At 69.8% G+C, this 20,569-nt stretch overlaps 1 protein-coding gene across 11 annotated transcripts; it reads right to left on the reverse strand.

Annotated features, from left to right (window-relative positions):
• Positions 1-216: 216 nt before the first annotated feature.
• Positions 217-20,567, reverse strand: PHLDB1 (pleckstrin homology like domain family B member 1). 11 transcript variants are annotated; one of them, XM_075442488.1, is made up of 26 exons: positions 20,504-20,567; positions 16,544-16,645; positions 15,964-16,087; positions 15,719-15,889; positions 14,247-14,372; positions 11,723-12,822; positions 10,725-10,967; positions 10,520-10,657; positions 10,289-10,426; positions 8,225-8,353; positions 6,852-7,007; positions 6,666-6,776; positions 6,405-6,494; positions 5,616-5,738; positions 4,672-4,809; positions 3,994-4,149; positions 3,412-3,579; positions 2,961-3,077; positions 2,746-2,863; positions 2,497-2,541; positions 1,779-2,070; positions 1,581-1,671; positions 1,353-1,499; positions 988-1,207; positions 805-890; positions 217-547 (listed from the first exon to the last, which is right to left on the reverse strand). In XM_075442488.1, the coding sequence occupies exons 2-26, from the start codon at positions 16,601-16,603 to the stop codon at positions 407-409; spliced, it is 4,428 nt and encodes a 1,475-aa protein (XP_075298603.1). In that variant the 5' UTR covers positions 16,604-16,645; positions 20,504-20,567; the 3' UTR covers positions 217-406. The 11 variants fall into 11 exon arrangements, with proteins under 11 accessions (XP_075298603.1, XP_075298611.1, XP_075298602.1 ...); XM_075442496.1 differs by lacking the exon at positions 20,504-20,567 and adding an exon at positions 18,359-18,427; XM_075442487.1 differs by lacking the exon at positions 20,504-20,567 and adding an exon at positions 17,872-18,252.
• Positions 20,568-20,569: the final 2 nt, after the last annotated feature.

The following is a 20,569-nucleotide window of genomic DNA, read 5'->3' on the forward strand; positions in this document are numbered from 1 at the left end:
TGCCCAGAACCCCGCCTCTGCCCCAGCCCCGCCCTGCCCCTGCCCAGAACCCCGCCTCTGCCCCAGCCCCGCCCTGCCCCTGCCCAGAACCCCGCCCCTGCCCCGAGCCCTGCCTTTTCCCTTCTGCTGGTTCCTCCCCTGCCCCCTGGCAGCCAATCACAGTGTGTCTCTGGCATCCAGCCCCTCCCCACGGCAGAAAGCTCCAGACTCCACGGGGTCTTTGGCAGCTTTTTACCTTTCAGCACTTTGATACGTTCCCCACACATTTTGTTTTTAAAAAGTCAACATAAAAAAAAAGAAATCGAGTCCCTTGGCAGAGCAGGTGGCGCTGGGCGCGGGGCCCTTGGCATAGGGCGCAGCCGGGGAGCCCCTGCTCAGCGGCTCTGGGGCGCGCAGCACCCCCCCCTCAGTTCATGAACTGGGTGTAGCCCTCTGCCCCGGTGACGATGGCATCCATCCAGATGCGCATGGCCTCGGCTGAGGGTGCCACCATGTAGTAGAGGCGGTCGTGGGTCTTGACGCAGAAGGTGAGCGCCGGGTTGGGGCTCTGGGGAGGAGAGGAGGACAGGGTCAGCACTCTGGCCCCCCCCGAGCAGCGGCGTGCCCCCCTTTGCCCCACCCGCCCCCCAGTCTCAGCACTGGGGTCCTGCCATCAGTACCCCGAGAAGCTGGTGCCATTAGGGGCCATGGACCACTCCGGGAGCATCCCCGCCTCCCGCCTGCGCAGTAGAGGGTGATGGGGGGGGAAGGCAATACCCTGGGGTCCCAGCAGACACCAGGGCAGCGGCCGTGCCCGGCTCTCACCTTTGCTGCACTGCGGAGGTGGTCATAGTAAACCTCCTCAATGGCTTGGAAGTAGATAACGCCCTTCAGCTTTGTCTCGTGTTTATCTGCCCAAGAGAAGGAACCGGTGTGGATCACCGCACTGCGAGTGATGGTACGGGGAGGGGCAAATGGCACACGGTGCAGAGCAGCACAGGGACTCACCCACGTAGTAGGACAGGGTGCGTTTCATGCGGTCGAAGACGAACCAGCGCTTCTTCCAGGACTTGATCTTGCCGCCCATCTTGACCAGGTAGCCCTTGCACATCTTCTCCGTCAGGATGATGTGGTAGCAAGTGTCCACGCTGTGGCCCGAAGACTCAATGTGCAGCCGCAGGTCAAAATCCTCCTTGCGGATGGGGAGGTACCGCGTCAGGGGACGAGCCTGGAAGAGCAACGGAGCCCTGCAAAATCCACCGCTGCTGGCTAGAGCCGCGTTTCCCCGATGGGACTCCGGGACAGTGGCGGGGAGCTGGGTCTGCCTCGCTGGCCAGGCTGAGAGAGGGGACCCCGCACTGCCTGCCCTGTACCTGTGAGAAGTGCTTCTCCCGCAGCTTGACCTCTTTCTCCACCAGCTTCTGCCGCCGCGTGGTCTCGTCCTGCAGCCGGCGTTCCAGCTGCTCCCGGCGCCGGCGCTCGTCCTCCAGCGCCTGCCGCCGCAGCTCCATCTCCCGCTCCTGCCGGCACACACAGGCGCTCAGCCCCGGGGACTGGGGACTCACTCCCCGGCCAGCTGCGGCGCCGGTGACCCCGCTCACCCGGGACTCCATCAGCCGCGACTTCTCCGCATGCGCCTCCTTCAGCATCTTCTCCATCTCCTCGATCTTCCCCGCCTCCATCCCACTGGCACTGCAAGACAGCTGCAGCTGCTGTCCCAGCGGGAAGGACCTCGAGCCAGCGACACGGCCGGCAGAGTGGGCTGTGCCTCGGGCAGCAGAGCCCGGCCCCGGGGTTACCTGGAGATGTTGTCGGGCGAGCAGGCAGAGTTGTTGCCAGTGGAGATGCTGGTCTCCATGCTGTCCGAGCTCTCCAGGCTGAGGGTGTCATACGCGTGGTCCAGCTCCTCGGCCCGGGGCCCGACGCCGTGGGGACGGTGGTGGTGGAGGATGGAGTGATGCACAAGTGGGGGGAAGGCGGCAGGGAAGGGGGGCTGCCCGTGCAGGGCTTCCCACTGGGACTGAGCCTCGGCAGCCGCTTTCTGCTTCAGCTCCGCCAGCCGCCGCTTCTGCTCCTCGATCACCTGCTGACCTGTGCCACGGGAAGAAGATGGCAACGACTGAGCGTGCCACACTCAGAGCCGCGCCATGGAGGGTGAGGGGATGGCGCAGGCAGGAGAAGACACCGCAGGCGCTGCCGGAGCTGGGGAGGGATGGCGGGTGCGGAGGTGAAGCCACCACCGCAGCTCCCTGGTGAGCATGGCAAGCAGCATCTGTCCAGGGAGGAGGAGGGGGCCTGGGCAGCCACGGGGAGCACGTGCGCCAGGCTGGCAGGAGCAGGTCGAGCAAAGCATCAGCAGGTTAGGGGTGCACAGGATCATCCCTAAGCGGATGGCGAGGGGCACCCAGGGTCCTGGGCTGGCCATGCTCCTCCTATGCGTGGCAGAAGGTGCCAGCAAACAGCCATGCTGCTGCCTCCAGGCTGCTCTGGGCAGTCCAAGCCACCCCACGTCTCTACCTGGTAGATCGCCCGGCTGCGAGGGCTCTGCTGGGAGCGGCTCGGCTGGAGACACGCCGTCGGGCAGAGGGGTCGGGAGGGAGAAAGGGGGGAAAGCGAGAGACCGTGAGAGAGGCACCGCATCCCGCCAGAGCACCGCAGCTGCTGCCCTCGGCCTGGCTCCCTTCTCCAGCGCCCAAGTGGCAGCGGAGGAAGCGTCTCCCAAAGTCCCGCCACCCTGCAGAGCTGGGACGCGGTGCCGGAGCTCACCCTTCTGCTGCAGGGCCAGCTGGCGCTTGGTCTCGATGTCCTGGAGCGTGGCTGCCAGGTTGCGGGGCAGGCTGCCCGCCGGGCTAGGGGGGCCCTGGGCAGGACGGCAGGCAGTCAGCTGCGGGGACAGGGATGGGGGCTGGCACCAGGCACGCAGGAGTCACGGCCGGGCTGCCCGGGGCCGTGCCATGCCCCGCTCCCCCCAGCAGCCGTACCTTGGGCGAGGGGCTGCGCCCCAGCAGGGAGAGGTTGAGCTGCGAGGACGAGGGGGTCCCACTCTTCATCCGAGGGGTGAGGGCACCAGCGTCGCACTCAGTTTTGGCACGGTAGACCTGGGCACAGAGACATGGAGGTGAGAGGGGCATGGGGGGGGAGCTGCAAAGGCATCCCTGGATGGATGGCTCAGCCGTCAGCAGGGCTGAGTATCCCCTCCCCAGCCCCTGAGTCGGTGCCATCTTGGCAAGGGTGCAGGCAAGAGGAGGCAGTGGCTGCCTGCGCCAGGCGTGCTGCTTGCTGTGGGTCCGCTCTGCCCCTGCCCTCTGCGGCAGCTGGGTGCCCGGCAGTGCCTGGGGTGTGGAGCTGGCATGGACGTCCCCACGCTGCCCAACTCCCGCCGCGGCCGGCAGCCCCAAAACCTCAGCCCCAGCAGCGGGGAGCTGGGATTACCTGGAGAGGCTTGTGAGAGGAGTGAGCTTTAGCTGGAAGCGGAGGAGGGGAGGAAGGAGGAGAGACAGAGGAGGAGGAGGTCTCAAAGCCAGCCATGACCTCTTGGTACCACTTCTCTAGATCAAGAGCCGGGAGCCGCACGGGGCCCCCCGGCAGCTGCTGCTCCATCTGGAGAGAGATGTGGCGTGAGAAAGGAGGCAGGGTAAAAAGCAGCCAGAGGGAAAGACGCGCAGAGATAGACAGGTCGGCGCATCCCTGCCTGCACTGCACCATACCCCCCCCCACAGAACGGGGCCTGCAGACCCTTGGGGACCCCACGCACACCCTGGCTGAGTCCTGGCAGCTCCGGGACGCCCTTGCTGCTCACGGGGCCAGCAAGAGCCGACGCAAGCGCCGGGAGGCCACAGAGCCCCCCAGCCCTGCCCATGGGCTGCGAAGCAGCGGGCAGCGCAGTGAGGGGTGTGCGGGCTGGCAAGAGCCCGGGTTGCCGCTCGGCCTCATCCACAGCTCACCCCTTCCCCTGCACCCCCATCACCTCCCGGGGAGCGCGCAGGAGCGGAGGGAGGGAACTGGGGCACAAACCTCTGCAGGGACGGAGGGAGAAGAGAGAGGTGGAAGAGGAGGAGGAGGAGCAGCACAGCCTGAGGATGAAGGAGCCGGAGGGGCACAGCCCAGCAGGGAAGCGGCAGGGGCATGGAGACCGCCCAGGATGCCCGAGAGCTGCTCAACGGTCAGGTACTGGGCAGAGAGAAGCAGATTAAATCGGGAGAAGAGGCTCTGATCAAGGGCAAGCAGGCACAGGGGAACAAGCAGGCGGCTCCAGCCCCCAGAACAGGATGCCTCATCCGCAGGAGGAAGGGCAGCCAGTGCTGCTGCTGTCCTGGTGCTGGGCACCGGGTCAGGTCCCTGCCTGCTCTGCATCCTCCTCGCCTGGGACCTGCAGCCAGGACTGGGTCCACCAGGCAAAGGGCCACCCTCCTGCCCTGCTGGGCACCCGCTCAGCTCCCCAGACCCGCTGCCACCATCCCAGAGGGCAAAGCCCATCCAGGGGGGCGAGCAGCACTCCCCGGCAAGGAGATCGAGTGGCTCCAGCCTCTGCTCCGTGCTTAGCTGCAGCCAGCCAAGTCCCCCAGCCCAAGGGAGAGGTGGCTCTGAGCACCGGGGCACAAAGGCAGGCCACGCGGTCTGCAGTGTCCTTGCTGCCAGGGATGTGGCTAGCAACCTGAGGGAGCAAACCCGAGCGTGCTCTGGAGCGGGTACCTCATCAGCTGCGGGAGGTACAGCAAGCAAGAAAGAGCGCTGAGTGGCAGCAGGGGCAGCAGCAGAAGCTTTAGTGTCCGGGCTGGGGCCGTGCGCATTGCTGCAGAACCTGAAAACGTCAGACAGCCTCATGTACTCCTAGAAATCCACGGCGGAGGAGAAGGAGGAGAGTTAGACCCACGCACTGGCATCACGGCGCCAACTGCAAAGCGGGAGCAAATCTCCCCGCGTGCGCCCCGCCGCCGCCTGCCCAGCCCTTGGCTGCCTTGCTGCCCTCCCCACCTGCGGCTGCCCCACGGCACAGCACCGTGCCGGGAGCGGGGTGCCGGAGCTGGGCTGGGTGTCCCGGCACACCGCGTCGCTCCGGCCTTGCTGGGTGCAGGCGGGGGGTGGAGGGCTGCAGCCTGCCCCGCTGAGGCCCCAGGCGCCTTCAGCCGTCCCCACCACCCAGATCTTGGGGTCCCTGGCCACAAGCCCTCCCCAGCGCGACAGCACTGAATAAGGCACCTCGAGCTGCTCCAAGCCACCTTAAAATCCACTTCCTCACCCTTTCTGAACCAAACATGCTAATTCCAGGGACGTGCTCTTTTTGTGGGGAAGCCAGGCTAGCTGGACCCTAAAGGATGCTGTCAGGAGACGCCCAGCCAGCGGGTAAGCAGCGGGCAAGGGGGAGGCGCAGGGATGCCCGTGCCACGCCAGGGTCAAAACCGAGGGCAGCAGCAGGAGCCGGGATGCCCGGCGGGCTCAGGAGAGCACCTGGAATCGGGGCCTGAGTGTTAATGAGTGCAGAGAGCTAAACAAGAAGTGCCCCAGCGGCGCCGTCTCAGTGTGCTGCTGTGGGGATGCCCTGCTGCCCGACGGCGACATTAGTCCGTGCAAGGGGTCTGGCGGCGGCTCGGCCAAGGAGGGGCAAGCGAGGAAGCACGTGCAGTTAGTACCGTTACCTCTTGTGCCTTGGGGTAGGAGCGGGCGGCAGGAGAAGCTAGGGAAGCAGCTGCTGCTGGCAGGGGGCTCGGGGGCTTAGTTCCCTCCAACAGCTCATAAGGCTCGGAGATATGGAGGGTCTCCTGCGGGAGGGTAAAGATCACATAGGCAAGGTGGGCAGAGGCAGCAAGGTGGCAGTCGTAGGAGCCCAGGGACCCTGCCATCCTGCCCCTCTCCCCAGCAGCAGGCCAGCACCTTGGCCCCTGAGGACATTGTGGCTCTGGCTCCCTGTTCAGAGCCACCGGCAGGACAACGGGGCGACCCACTCCCACCTAAGAGCCTCTGGACACGAATTGGAAGGAATCCCCCGTATCGCCACCAAGACAGCCCCACACGTGCTCTCTGGCAAGGACGGGACCCCAGGCAGTACCTGCCCCGGGTACTCCACAGCCATGCCAAGCCCCTCTCTCACGGGCACTCACAGCCCTTGCCGAGGCCCCTGCTAAAAGCCTGGACTGCTCCGGGGTCCTGCAGCACCCGAGCAGCACGGCAGGGGAGATGCTGCTGCTCCCAAGCCTGGCTCTGTCACACTTCCCTCTCTCCCTCCCAACCTGGTGATGGTCTCTGCAGCCCACGGAGAGGCTCTGAGCAGCCGGGAGCACCCAGCTCCGGCCAGAAGCCGCTCGGGAGCACTGGAGCCGCTGCAGAGCAGAGCTTGCAGCGCACCAGGCTCATCGCTGCTGGCGACAGCAGCTCGGGCCACAGCAGCAGCGCAGCCCTAGGGATCATACCCCCCTCTCCCCACTTACGTCTCTGAGAGCTGAGGACATTTTGGGGAAGTTCCTGCCGCCTGTGACGAGCTGGTAGCGCCTCTCCAGAGACACAAGCTTCTCCTTCTCCTGAGCACAAGGTGACAGCAAGAGCAGAGGCAGATGATGGTTACCAGCACCCCGTGGCCGGTCCCCCCCGAGCTCACCCCGACCCTCATCAAGAACCAGCGCATCTTGTCCCCTGCCTCGGGCACCCCCAGGGTCGGGGCGTGCATTTTGATGCCCTGGTCACTGCGTTACCTTCTGCAGGAGCTGCAGGACGCCGTTCCTCTCCCTGGCCAGGCGCTCGGCCTCCTGGGCGCTCTGCAGCCGGACCTGGGCAGCCTGGGCATCCAGCGCGGCCACTCGCTCCTGGGGGGCCGGTGGCAGGGGTGAGGTGACCGCTGGCGAGCCGTGGGGCTCAGCCGGGCCCCCCGCCGCCCCTACCTTCCTGCGAGCGATGCTGCGGTGGCACTCGGCGCGGGTCTGCAGGAGCTGCTGGCCCCGCGCCTCCCGCTCCTCCTCGAGGCGGCTCTCCCGCTCCAGCTGCTGGAACTCCAGGTCCTCGAACAGCTTGGCCTCCGTCTCCAGCACCTCCGCCTCCTTCAGACACACAAGGCACAGCGCATCACTCCCTCTGTACAGGCACCTCCGCGCCCCGCAGGCAGGTCTCCCGCAGCCAGACCTCTCGCTGTGCCGTGCCCCCGTGCCCCCACGTCCCGCTGCTGCTGCCCGGGGATGGGAACCCGCAGCAGAGCCTGTCCCCGGTGCCCTGTGCAGACAGGCTGGCAGCTTTCCCTGTGCTCGGCACCAGCAACGTGGGAGACACCAGCAACCTCTGCCCGGCTGGAGAAGGTGACGGAGGCACCGGGCACCAGTAAGAGTCATCACCCCCGTGAGACGAGGAGCTCACCATGGCCGGGGGCTTCACCCAGCCCTGGGAGACGAGCTGCCCCTGCTGAACCGCACCCAGGCCAGTGCCATGCCCTGCTGGGCGGCAGAACACCACGCACTGCCGTAACCACCAAGACGTGGCCCCGCATCACCGAGCTGACGGGCAGCAGATTCCCCCAGACCAGCACCGTGCTGGACAAACGCCTGCCTTCAAGCACCGACAGCACACGGCAGCCCCCAGCTCCAGCTCTGCCGTGCCGTCCCGGCAGCAACGGCACCGCACTCCCCACGGGGCTGTGTTTCACCCTGCTCTGGGAGCAGGGCAGCCGTTGCTCTCGCAGCACGGCACAGCATGGCACCACCGGCGTGGTGGCTACCGAGGGCTCCGCACACCACGACCGCCCCATTGCCATCCCTGCGCACCGTGCACCGGGAACCCCCTCCAACATGGGGGTGTCTGCCCCGAGCAGGCTGCGGCAAGGCGGGTTTATCAGAGCGGTGAGGGCCAGGCAGGCGCCGGCCACGGGCTGGGGAAGGTCAGCCACAGCTGGAAAATACCAGATAATGGGAAAAAATGCTGCAGATCAACAATAATGTAAACTGACGACGGCACCATGTAAATAAACGCTCGCAGGAAATAGCTGGAAGCGGACGCAGGAGGACCCGGAGGTCCCCGAGGCTCCCCAGCCTGCCCTCCTCTACGGCGGCTCTGCGGCGGGCGGCAGCCCCATGCTCTGCCGAGCCAGCACCGCACCCGGGGCCCAGGCGAGTGGCAAGCTTACCAGGACGGCGGTGCCCGGCGCCAGCCGCCTCCAGCCCGGGTGCGACGCTCCCAGTGCGGCCCCGGCTGGCGGGGAAGAGCTGGCCTAAGCTGGAGCGGAGGGAGGTGGGCCATGGTCCGGGAGGGGTGTGGGGGAGACACTGACCCTTCGCATCTGCTCCCGCAACTGCTCCTGCATTGACTCGGGGCACTTATCAAGGTGGCTCTTCGACTCATGGTAAAGCGCCCGGAGTTGCTCTAGCTCCTTCCTTTCAGCATCAACCTTTGCCCTTTCCTGAATCGGGGGAGAACGAGAGAAAACAAAAAAAAAAAAAAAAGAAAGAAGAAGGGAAGGAAAAAAAAAAGAGAGAGAAAACACACTTCTCAAATCCGTGCCATGCAGAAGCTGCAGAGTTAGGGAGAGGCTCAGCTGGAAAAAGAGTGGGCTCGCAGGGAGGAGGATCACGGCATCTACCGAGGGGTCCAGAGAGCAACAGCCGTGGGGACCCAGGCTGGGCGGTTTTAGAGGGGTTATAGACAGCCCTCACCCTCAGCCTCACGTTTCCATGCCGAAAGCCCACTTACAGGCAGCGAAAAGATCGATGCTGACAGCCCGGATAAAGTCACCCCGATCCTGCAAACGGCTGCACCACGCGCACCTTCTGAACAACTGCTAACTAGCTTTGTTAATCGATGCCCACCACCTGGGACACTGCCCACTGAGCACGGCAGGTCCCGTACGCAGGCTGAGGGACCACAGACCCCCCCCATCCATTGGAAGGGGAGGGCTGCCTGCGGGACGGCAGTGAAAACAGGAGACTGAGGTCCAACCCTGCTGCCGGAGCTGCTCAGGCTGCACTGAGTTAGCGGCAGAGCAGACGCTTGCTCCTGGCTCGGGGAGGAGGGGAAGCGTCCCCAGTCCTCCCTCCCATGGCCGCAGGAGCAGCATGGCGGAGGCTGGGGACACGCCTGGCAGCACCGCAACGGGGCTAGGTTCTGGGAAACCACACTGTGAGAAACCCCGCTCCACACCGCGGCAGCGCAGAGACACGGGGATCCATGCCAAGGGACACGTGGGGACACGCTGGGGGGGACAGGGCTGTCGCAGACAGCTGCCCCAGGACAGGGGCTGCAGGGTGCCTCGGGGGCTCCCAGGCATGCAGAGACGTCAGGGGTGATGGCAGACTTTGGAGCAGGCACCGTTAGTGAGCAGGTGCGAGCGGGTTAGGAAAGCGGATGGTTAGGTCAGCAGAGAGGTTGGGAGGGGGATTTCCCTGTGCTTCTCTCCTGGCTCTGCACCAGGCCACCCCTGCCTAGAGAAGACACCTGCGAAGGGCTAGAAGGCCAAAACCAGAACAAAGACCCCAAACGCCACCGACGGCAGCTCTGCAAGGCCACGGACAACTGAACAGCCCAGGCACCTCCAGCCACGGGGCCAGCCAGACCCCAGGGACGCTGGCACTGCACCACGGCGGCACGGAGCTGCCGGCGGGACCGAGCATAGGCTGCGTGGGGACACCAGCCTTGCACAGCACGGAGTCAGGTCCCGGCGGCTCTGTTGCTGCAGAGCAGCTCGCCCGGGGCTGTGCCGCGCTGCATTCAAGGCTGCGGGACGGCCGGCAACCAGCAGCTGGGAAGAGCGTGCCACACACGCAGCAGCACAAGCGCCTTCAGGCATGGCTGGCAGGTCACAGCGGCAACTGCACCAACGCCGCCGCCAGCGGAACCAGGCCGGGACCCCCTCCTCAGCCCCCGGGCTGAGTGAAACACCTGCAGCGATTTCCCGGCCACCTCCAGCAAGCTGAACGCTACGGTGGCGAACGCCGTCACACATCAGGATGTCCCACCAGGCAGCAGACCGGGGGGACTCACCGCAAGACACAGCCCCCCAGCAAGGGCCGGGAGTGCCCAGGCCCCCACCCCGGGGCCGGTGCCACCCGCCACGGGCAGCAGCCGTCTGGGAAAGCCCCACACCGCAGAGCCTCCCTGCAAGACCCCATTGGCACGACGGACGGTGGCCGAAACACCCCCCGAGCACCAGTCCTGCCCTCCTGCGGCAGGGCTGTGGGACCAGTCCCAGACCAGCGGACGGACAGACACCTCCCCACGCCGCAAACCCAGAGGGGATGCTCCTCGATGCCTCCGCAGGGCCCAGGGAGGGGAGAACGTGTCCCCAGAGCAAGGCTGCAGCACAGGGCGGGCACGGCACAGACCGTACGGTGGGACTCACCTTGTCCCGCTCCTTCCGGATGCTGGCGTCCAGGCTGGAGAGCTTCTCCTGCAGCTGCTGCGCCGCCTCCTGCTCCTGCCGCAGCCGCGCCGCCTCCGACTCCCGCTCACCCTGCAGCAGCGCCCGCTCCATCTCCGCCTGCACGGGCACGGCCGCGTCAGGACGGTGGCCTCGCTGGATCCGCTGGGCAGCGAGCCGTGGGGGACCCGGCAGGGCGCCCCGTCCCCTCACCTCTCGTGACGTCTCCTGCAGCTGCTGCTCCAGCTCCTTCACGCGTCCCTTCAGCTGGTCGAGGCGGCCGAGCACGCTGGCGCGCTCCTCCTCCAGCCGCTGCGCTTCCCTGGCCCGGGGCCCCGCCAGCTCCTCGTGCTGTGGAGAGGGCAGGTTGGCGCGGCACGGCGCGGAGCGGCACGGCAGGGCGCGGCCGTCACCTCACCTCGTGGTGGGTGCTCTCGGTGCTGCTGCACTCTTCCTTCAGGTTCTCCTCGTCCGACCTCTCCAGGCTCTCCCTCTGCCGCAGCTCCTTGGCGGCACGGCCCGGAGCCGCCGCAACCCCGGGCGCCCGCCGGCCGGCATCTGCATCACCAGCCAGAAGCTGGTGCACGTCACCCGGCTCGGTGCCGTCCGTTTTGGTGTACTCGGCACAGAGGTTTAGGATGGTCTCCAGGCGCTGTCGCTCCTGCGAAGAAGAACAGTCAGCGCGGTGCCCGTCCCAGCACAGGCCGCCGCCAGAGCCCGCAAGACCCCACGCTTGATGGCACACGCCGGGACGCGGGCTCGCTCCTTGCCCTGCCTGCACACTGGGACAGGCTGGGGACCTTGCAGAGCCCGACGCAGCCCGCCTCGGCCCCGCGCCGGAGCCAGGCACGCGACGCACTGGGAGCTGGAGACGGACTAATTACAGGCAGCAGCGCCGAGCGCCTCCGCTATTTCCAGGCAGTGAGTCAGGCCGCCCGCGCTGGGCGTGAGTCAGGGCTGAGCAAACAGGGCTCCGGCGACACGGCCGCCGGCACCGGCAGATGCACAGGGCAAACCCCACCCAGGCAGCTGCTGGCTCCATAAAAACCCCATCCACCCTAAATATAGACGCGGTGCCCACAAAGCCGCAGCACCGTCGCCGGCAGACGCGGCCATGGCAGGGCTGGAAGAGACGTGGAGGGTTTCGGAAAGCCGGGGGCACCACCGTTTCAGCCAGCAGCCCCGCAGAGCCATGCCCACCCCGGGCTGCTGCGAGCCGGGGGCTTTGTTCTCCCGGAGAGCTGCCGGGCACCGACGGCTGCTCCTGGCCGTAATCCCCCCAGATAAGCCGGCAGCTTGGCAGCTGCGGCAAATCCCCAGGAGGCAAGGCCCGGGTTTTAAAGCAGCAAAAGCCGAAAAGCATTTGCAAAGAGGGCGTCCCGTGCTCGATCGCGGCCCCCCTGCCCCGGGTCTCACCAGGCGCTCCATCTCCTGCTCCCGCACCCGCTCCTGCCGCTGCCGCCGGTGGTACTCCAGCAGCTCGTCCTCGTTGTCGCTGATCTCGGTGATGCTGTTCTTGCGCTCCCGTGGCCCCGCCGGCGGCCGTGGGTCCCCCAAGGGCTTCCTGGGAGTGCGGGGGCTCTGGCGGGGCGAGGGCACGGCAGGGCAGCCCAGCCCGTACGCCGGGCTCAGGCAGGTGCCGAAGCTGGGGCGGCGCTGGGGGGTCTCTGCCAGCAGTGGGGGTGAGGGGCTCCCAGCACCCCTTGACTCCTCCGGGCCCTTCCGCCGGGCGCGGGGGCTGCCGGGCACCTCCCTGCCCAGCCGGGGCTGCGGGGAGGGGGCATCGGGGACTGCCCGGGGGCTGGTGGCCCGGCGTGACAAGGAGGGGCTCAGGGGGGGCAGCTCCCGCATGCTCTCCGCGTTCCTCCGGGACGCCCGCGGGCTCTCGGGGGGCTGCAGCCGGGCATCCAGGACCGCCCTGCCGGCAGGCTGCCGGCTGAGGGCTGGGGGATCCCGTGGCTCTCGGAAGGGGCTGGGGGGCCGCTCCTGCAGGGCTGCCCGCGCCCGTGGTGCCGCCCTGGGTGTCAGCCGGGGGCTGCCGGCCCGGTGGTCCCCGAGCCAAGGCTCGCCGGGACCCCTGCCGGGCGGGGGGGGTGGGTGCTGGGGGGGCGGCTGCACAGCGTGGTTGTAGCTGGAGGAGCGGAGTGGGACGAGGGGGGGCACGGCTGGACCCTGCTCCTGGCTGCTCGGCGAGGGGCTGGTGTAGCCGCCGCTGCTGGCTGGGGAGGAGAGGGGGGAGAAAGGGGGGGAGGCATTCTCGTAGCTGGAGCCCCCCGAGGCAGCCCCGGGGCTGGGTGGGGGGGACAGGAGGCACCGCCCGCCCCCGTTCACCACAGGGGAGAGGGGAGAGCGGCCACGGGCGGGCGGCTTCGTGCTGCTGGGGGACGCCGGCTCCTCGAGCACCAGCGAGTCCATGATATCCTGCAGGTCCTTCTCGATGGAGCTGACGAGGGAGCTGTGGCTGGGACAGCCACGCTCGGCCGGCTGGCGGCCACCGTTCACCAGGGCCTCGGGCTCTGCGGGGAGACGCGGGAGCGGGCGTCAGCGCAACAGGACCCCCCTAGCCCCTACCCAGCCTGGAGGCCCACGCGGCAGCCCCGCATCACCCCTCCATGCTGCCTCGCGGAGCCAGCACCAGGGTCACAGCTCCTGTGCCCCCCATCCCGAGCTCCTGGAGCCCCGCTGCCACCGTTCCCCACGCCGGCCAGGAAGCCGGGCCAGGGAGGAGGCCAGCATCCCGCTGGCCCCATCACCAGGGAGACAGAAACCCGATCGCGCAGCCCAGCCGCCCGCTCCCGACATCCCCGCGCTGCCCGTAACTCCCGGCCCCACTCCCCAGGGAGTGCCTGCCCGCGCCAGCCGCCGGTGCCCACCGCTCGTCCCCAGCATAGGCACAGAGATGTGACAGCCAAAAGCCACCAAGCGCAGACCCCACGGCGCGTCCGGACACACTGCCACGTCGCCCGCCGCCTCTGTGTGCCCCCGGCTGGGTGCCCCCCACCCGGGCTGCCCCGTGCCCCCGGCACAGCACCGATGTCCCTGTCACTCAGGGGACGAGCTAATAGCGGCAGGCGCAGAGCCCGGCCACGACTGCATGCCACCCGGGCTGCGTCACCCCTTGGCACCCACTGGCCGGCACTGCCTCCGTGCCCGGAGAGATGTGCCGTGGCCCTGTCCATGCACTCCCGCCCGGTCCAGCGGGGCAGAGGGACGGTGCGGAGCCCACGCAGGCAGCAGCCGTGGGATGCTCCGCGGCCAACTCATCGCCCCGCGTCCCTCCTCCCGTCCCCCAGCTGCAGGGCGTGCTGCCTTCCTGGCACACACGCGGCACGAGGAGGCTGCCAACCTCCTCTCCCCGTGCCAGGGCGTGCCGGTTGGGGCAGGGAGAAGGGCTGCCAGCCCAGGGACTGCTGCCGGGGGTCTGGACGCCCCTGGGAGCTGGGCACGGTGCGGGACCTCGACACAGACGCTCGGCTCGTCAGCCCCGCAGACGGGCAGACACAGTCAGATAAGCAGACAGCGAGACGGAGGACCGCAGCCGGGGAAACGGCCTTCGCAGCCTCCGCATGGCCACCCCAGCGTGTAAACAGCAGCTCCAAGGCAGCCGGCGGGGGCCCCGCAGACCCTGCATCCCTGGCATGAGCCAACAGGTGATGGCTCTGTCACGGCCGGGCCAAGCAGAGGCGGGAACTGTGCCTCACCGCCCTCGCAATTACCGTCTTCCCAGGCAATATTAATCATTAACAAACACCAGCGCAGCTGCCGCGCCAAGCCAACGGCCGACACATCCGCGGCCGGGTGTGAGCCCCACTCCCGAGCGCGGCAGCCCGGGCAGGATAGGGCTGGGAGAGCATCGTATGCCGGGAAGGCTGGCGGCATGGGACAGACGGCACCACAGCGTCCCCACCGCCCTGCCCGCGACGAGGGGGGGGTCACTTACTTGCTGGCAGCCCGTAGGGAGGCGCCGGGCTCCTGCCCCCCGCCGGGATCATGCTCTTCATCCACTTGGCCTCGGCAGGGTGGTTGAAGCGGAGGAAGGTGGCCTGGCCCAGGCAGATGGTGCACCCTGGGGAGAGAAGGGAGAGGGCTCAGCCGTTGCCTGCGCTGGAGCACTGTCGGAGAGAGCCGAGGCTGGAGCCGATGCAGGCAGTCAGGCACTGCCTGGCCCTACACCACGTCCCCAGGAGGCGAGAGGGCTCCTGCCGTCAGCAGAGGCTTAGTGGGAGGCTGAAATCCAGGTCACTCCCGGCAGCTGCAGGCAGCTCCGCTGGTGCAGGCACAGCTGGGGTCCGCGCCGGGGGCCGTGCTGCGCGGGGGGGCTGGCAGAGCTCCAGGGCCTGCGCGGCTGCCGGCTGCGGACAACGCAGCTCCTGTCCCCGGCCGCGAAGTGCCTTGTCCTCTCAGGGGAAGGCAGCTGGGCAAGGGGACCGGTGCCTCATGCTGCCCACAGTACCGGGGAGCGGCGGGGCGGCTGCAAGGCTCTACGCTGCGGACACACCCCGCTTCGAAGCGCCTGCCAGGGCCCCGGGGAGGGGCTCGCTCCGCACCGGCAGCCGCAGCCGAAAAATCCCTCGCCGGAGGGGACCTGTCTTTGGGAGCAGCCGGGGCAGGGCGAGCGAGAGGCCGCGCGGGTGAGCTCCGTGGCGGGGGCCCAGGTCCCCGTTCTGAGCCCCGGGGCGGGTGGGCGTCGTGCAGCAGCACCCCGGCTCAGTGGGAGCCGCCGGCCCGCCGGGCAGCGATGCCCTGGCGATGCTTGTCCAGCCCAGCACAGCGCGGTGCCCGGCCCACGGGTGCCCCCGCCCGCACCCCCCGCGCGGCCGCGGCTCCCGCCACGCACGGGGCACCGGGCCACGTGGCGCCCATTGTCCCCGCGCAGCGCCCACGCGGGCGGGGTCCCCCTCCCCAAGGCCAGGCGGGGGGCGGGGGGGGGCAAGGCGGCTGCGCAACCCGCGGAGGGACGGGGACCCCCCACCCCGCGGCGCGGACACGCGCGGCCCCGCACCGAACCGCACCGCCCCGCACTCACCGCGCCGCCGCCGCCGCCCGGGCAGCGCCGCGCCCCGCCCCCGGGGAGGGGCTGCGGGGGCCGGGCCTCACCCCCCCCGCCGCGGGGTCCTCCCCGGGAGCTGGGGCGGGACGGGAGCCGCGACACAGCCCCGCGGGGAGGGGGGCTCCGAGGGCTCCGAGACCCCCCGGCCCCAGCGGCGATGCCTGGGGACGCCGGCGCCGCGCTCTCCCCCCCTCTCCCCTTCCCGACCCCGGCCCAGCGCCTGCAGGGTCCCCTAGAGAGTGGCTGCGGGGACCGAACCCTGCCCGGCACCCCCGCAGCCGGCTCCCCAGCGGTCCCCCCGCAGCGCAAAGCGGCGGGAGCATCCCCCCCCCGCCCCGGGACGAACCCGCCAACGTCCCTACCTTGGGTGAGGCGCGTGGGCCGCCGCAGCGGCACGCCGTCGATGGCGCAGGCGTTGCCGCACGGGTGCAGGGTGAGCGTCCCGCGCGCGTTCTCGATGTAGCAGTGCTGGGGTGCCAGCCCGGGGCCCTGCAGGACGATGTCCCTCGCCGCCGTGCCGATGGTGGTCCTCCCTGCCGGCAGAGCGGGCGAGTCAGCGTCCCCGCCGCCGGCGTGCCCGCGGGGACCCCCGGCAGCCAGCACCCACCTTCCTCCAGGGGCAGGAGCGTGATGGCGGTGCTCAGCCGGCCGCTGCCCAGGCTCACCAAGTGTGGCTTCTCCGTCTGCACCTTCAGCCCCTTGCCCGTGTCGATCAGGTCCAGGGGGCTGCTCTGCAGGACCAGAGGGGAGCGACGCTGGCAGTTCCGGCAGCTGCAGCCCGCTCCCCTGCGCTGCCCACCTGGCCGGATGCCTGGGCTGCCCCGAAACGGCCGCGCGTCGGGCAGGGAGCGATGCCCAGGCACAGCCGCGCGCGGGCCGGACAGCGCGGCAGTGGGATGCCAGAGGTGAGGGCTCCCTCCCACCCATGCTGCCCGCCCCACGGAGCGGAGCTGAGCCGCTGCAGGAGCAGAAGATCCCTGGGGCTCGGGCTGCATCTAAGAGGATCTGAGCTGCCCGCCACTCAGCTCAATTGGCTTTGCCACCGATCCTGTAATGGGATTGGGGCGAGCAGAGGCCGGAGGCAGTGCCAGCCACCTGTGGCAGGGCTGGCTGCAGAGAAGGGGGGCTCCCGGCCGGACCCCTGTGCTCCTGTGCCGGGCAGAGGTCCCGTGGCCCCGTGCACTCACCTGGATGATGGTCTGGACTCTGCGGGTCGGGCTTGCGGAGGTCCTGCTGGGTGCCTCCATGGTGCCCGCTCGGGGACGCCCAGTGCTCTCGGGCACGGGCTGCTGCCAGGAGAGACGGGGACGTCGGCACAGGCGACCATGCCGGGCACGGCTCTGCCGTATTCCTCCCGCACACCCCCGACGGCAGCCTGCGTGTCCGGCAGCCTGAGCACCAGCCTCACAAACCCTACCCCATCCCAAGCCGGTGTTTGCCAGCAAGGCGACTCCCTCCTGAGCTCCGCTCTCCAACCCTGCAGCAGCTGCCCGACGCCGGCGAGCATCCCCGCCTGGCGAGGCACGCATCCCTGTCCGCCCACGGAAACCCGCACGCACGCCAAGCGTCAGCACGGGACACGGCGCCAGGAGCCGGCACGCTGGCTCGGCTTTGGGGAGGCGGTGTAGGAAACTCACGCCCTAAACACCGAGAGCAATGGGCAGCCAGACCCCGACGGCCGCTAGTGGACAAGGACACGTGAGCACGGTGTCCAGCTGTCCCCAGCAACACCCACCTGGCTGCGCGCACCCACGCGTGCCGCGAGTGCCCACCCCCGGTGCCCAGCCCTGGGTAGCAGCGGCAGCACCTCGGGGCGCGCAACCCCAGCCGAGGAGCCGCGTCGCTGCCTGCGCCCCGCGGCAGGCTGGCACGGCTGCTGCCGCCGCTCTCTGCGCGGGCAGGAGGCAGCTCGGCAGCTCGGGGAGGAACAATTTCCGTCACCCGGCCTCACGCCACCGTCGCAGCCCGGGATGCTCCGGGGTTACTAAATTTACCGTCTGCTGCTCCCCACCTCCCTCCCTTCCGCCCAGGCCTGGCCGAGTGCAAATTAACCCTTCCCGGGCAGGCTGAGGCGGCCGAAGCGGGGAGCGCTCCCACCCCTGTTAGGGACCCTGGCCCCAGGGCAGCTTGGGGCACCAGGAGGAGCCCTGGCTCGGCGCCCTGCGGCATCATCCACTGTCCCGCCAGCACCGGTGTCTGACGGGGCGAGGGACCCCCCCCCGCTCGGCCAGCGTCGGGCTCGGCTGCGGGGGCGAGCGGGCAGCTATTACACACAGCGGAAAAAATGAAATGCTGGAAAACACCAGGCGTGGGATCCAGTGCTGGGGAGGAGCCCGGGGGGATGTGTGTGACACCAGGGCCGGTCGCCCCACGGCGAGGGCTCTGCGGGGACCGTGGCTGCCCCGTGCAGGATGGGGACAGCTCAGCTGGGGCAGGGGGAAGCAGAGACACGGGACCCCAGGGGCAGCTCCCCAGTGCCCACCGCTGCCGGGGCAGGAGCCCCGCTTTCCCTTACCTGCCACCCGGCCCTGTGCTGAGCGCCAAGTGGGACCCTCCGTGGCAGCGTGCCCATGTCCTCCGGGCACCGGGGGGCCGCGTTTCCCAGCATCTGGAGACCCCGCAGCCCGGCTGAGCCGCTGCCCCTCGCCTGCACCCAGGCCCTACCGCAATGTCCGGGAAGGAGGAAAAGCCAGGAGGGGCCGGGCGCTGCATAGGAAGGGAGTGGGGCCAGGGTGGGATCCTGCGCCGGCGTTAACCCCTTCCCAGCACAGCTGTACTGAGCGACCATCGCTGGGGGACCCCTGGCCCCACCACCCAGGGGATCTGCCCCCGCTCTTGCCCATCTGCTGCCTGAACTCGCTCGACGCAGCGGCCCCTGCTCTGCTGGCAGCCCTGCCTGCCCGTGGGCTGTGGGGGGACCCCAGGCTCCGGCTGCTCCCTCGTGCCCACCCTGCCCGCTGACAGCCTCTGGCATCGCCCTTCGCCCCCGCAGAGCCCCTCACCTGGCTCCTCACCGCGCAGGAGACGCTCGCCGTCCCCCCAGCCCGTCCCTCGGGGCGCAGCCCCTCTCCAGCGGGCTCTGCCGGAGGAATGCGGGGCGGGAGCGTGGCTGCCCCGGCCGGCGTCCCACTGCTGGGGCAGACAAGGCGGCCTTTCTTCTCCCGCCGCCGCCTGCAGAACGCGCCGCTTGTTCCCGCCGTGGGAAGCGGTGAAGGCAGCAAATGCCAAGGGGTCGGGCTTGGTTGCCGCCAAACAGCCCACGGCCCCCATGCCCCCCGTGCACAGGGCTGCCCGCTCGGCCCCAGAGGACAAAAGCCCCTTTCTTCTCTGGTGCAGGCAGAGGCCTCACCTGGGAGGACGCCCAGCCCCGCCGACACCGTGCTCCTGGGGAGCTCCTGCACCCCGCTGCTCGCAGCCTGCGCCCCGTCTGCCCACCCCGAGCCCACACCGGCAGCGGCGCTCAGGGGGTCTGCTCCTGCCCGACCATCTGCCGGGCATGGCACGACCTGTCCCGCACCCCACTGGCTGACAGACCCCAGAGCCACACCGTTTGCCGCTGGCCAGGGCACGGCCAGCCGACCTAGGCTCGCCAAGGGCCATGCTGACGCGGTGGAGCACAGCCCGGCACGCTGCCACGAGCACCCCGGCTGCCCCTGCCCAGGACGCAGCGTGGACGGGGCATGCACACAGCATCCCACGGCGCAGCCTTTCCCCCCACCCGCAGCCAAACGAGCCACGGCCGAGCTAACGGGCGCGCACCACGCAGCGCCGCCGCCTCCGTCCAACTTGGCTGCCTGCTCACTCCCATCTGCTAACACGCTTAGGGCACGCTTACCCCTTCCCGCGCCCTCCGCCCCGGTAAGCAACCGGCATTTCCGCCGGCAGCTGGGGAGGGGGAGCCCGTCCCCGGCACAAAGCCAGAGGGGAGCGAGGAGCCTGCGCCCCACCGCTGCCTCCGAGACTGGGGCTGCCCCACACCGAGCAGGGGGGACGCAGCCGGCCCGATCCCACCCGGGCGAGGGGCGGCGGGGGCCGGTTCGCCGTTGCTAGGGCAATGCATCGCTCCTGGCAATAACATCACCGTAAATCAGCCGCCAGACAGCTCCGGTGGGAGCCAAGGAATCCCGGCCGCACCCGCTGATCTCAGCGCTCCCGGGATGCGCTCCCGCACCGCCACGGCACAGCTGCGCTCCGGCCGACGCTGCGGCCCTGCCGGCATCGCGCCTGGGGCTCTCCGCGGGCAGGGGGATGCCCGCCGCGTGCTCGGGTTGGGGAAGGCACGCAGCCCTGTTTGCCTGCGCCCGACGCTCCCCGAGACGAGCCAGCTCCGAGGGACGCTGACGCCACGCGCGGTCCCGACCGCTGCCGGAGCCCAAGCACCGAGCCCAGCGAGAAAACGTGCCCCAAGCCAGCACTGCGCGGGTGGGGAAACCACCGCCACGGAGCTCCGGGATGCCTCCTCGGAGCCCTCTCACCGCAGACGGCGGCTGCTCACCTGCGGGCAGGACGCTCGGCTCAGCGGGGAGCACCCGCGGCTCCTGCTGCCAGCAGCTCAGGGACCACGCGCAGGACGGGTTTGTGGCCTCGGGTCCGGTCCCTCTGCGGAGCGGGCGCTGCTTTCTGCTGCCCGGCCGCCAGCAAGCCGCACCTCACCGCGCCAACCCCGGCCCCACCGCCCGCTTCCCACCCTGCCGCCGCAGCCCTGCGCGCCCCGGCGCCCGCCAAACCCCAACGCAGCCGGACGCCTTCCGGGGCTCCTCGGGCTGTCTGGCAGCGGGCGCGGGGGCCGCGTCAGGCGGCCGCCGTAAACAACGTCCCGCCGGGCCAGCCCCGTTCCCAGGCTCCCCGGGACGCGCCGGGGTCGGCGGGGCGGCCCCGGCCCACGCAGCGGGACCCAGGGGCGGCAGCGCCTCGCCCGGCCTCCCAGGCGGGGCCGGCTGCTCCGGGGGCTCGCACCGGCGGGGGCGGACCACCGGCCCCGGCCCACCCCGCAGCAACCGCAGCTGAGGCGATTTTCTGCCCCCCCCGCCCGCAGCGCCGGACCCCCGCCCCTCCCGGGAGCCCCCGGGCAGGGACCCGCCCCGCGCCTCATGGCAGCGCGGCCCACGCCCCCCAGGGGTCCCTCAGGCCCAGCGCCCCCCGCTCACCTCAGCTCCGCGGCTCCGCCGGCGCCATCCCGCTCCCCGCCGCGGCCCCGCCCCGCCCCGCGCGGG

The sequence above is a fragment of the Opisthocomus hoazin genome, chromosome 24, assembly GCF_030867145.1.
Source record: "Opisthocomus hoazin isolate bOpiHoa1 chromosome 24, bOpiHoa1.hap1, whole genome shotgun sequence".
Taxonomy (NCBI): domain Eukaryota; kingdom Metazoa; phylum Chordata; class Aves; order Opisthocomiformes; family Opisthocomidae; genus Opisthocomus; species Opisthocomus hoazin.

Bases quoted from the DNA above. Each gene is read 5' to 3' on its own strand.
- PHLDB1 (XM_075442487.1), bottom strand. From the start codon at position 18,144: ATGGTCGCTCAGTACAGCTGTGCTGGGAAGGGGTTAACGCCGGCGCAG. The intron at 15,890-15,963 runs GTGGGTGCTGGC...CTCTGCCGGCAG, and splicing joins GCTCCTGCCCCTGGAGGAAG to GGAGGACCACCATCGGCACG. The intron at 2,542-2,745 runs GTGAGCTCCGGC...GCGTGTCTCCAG, and splicing joins GCTGGCCCTGCAGCAGAAGG to CCGAGCCGCTCCCAGCAGAG.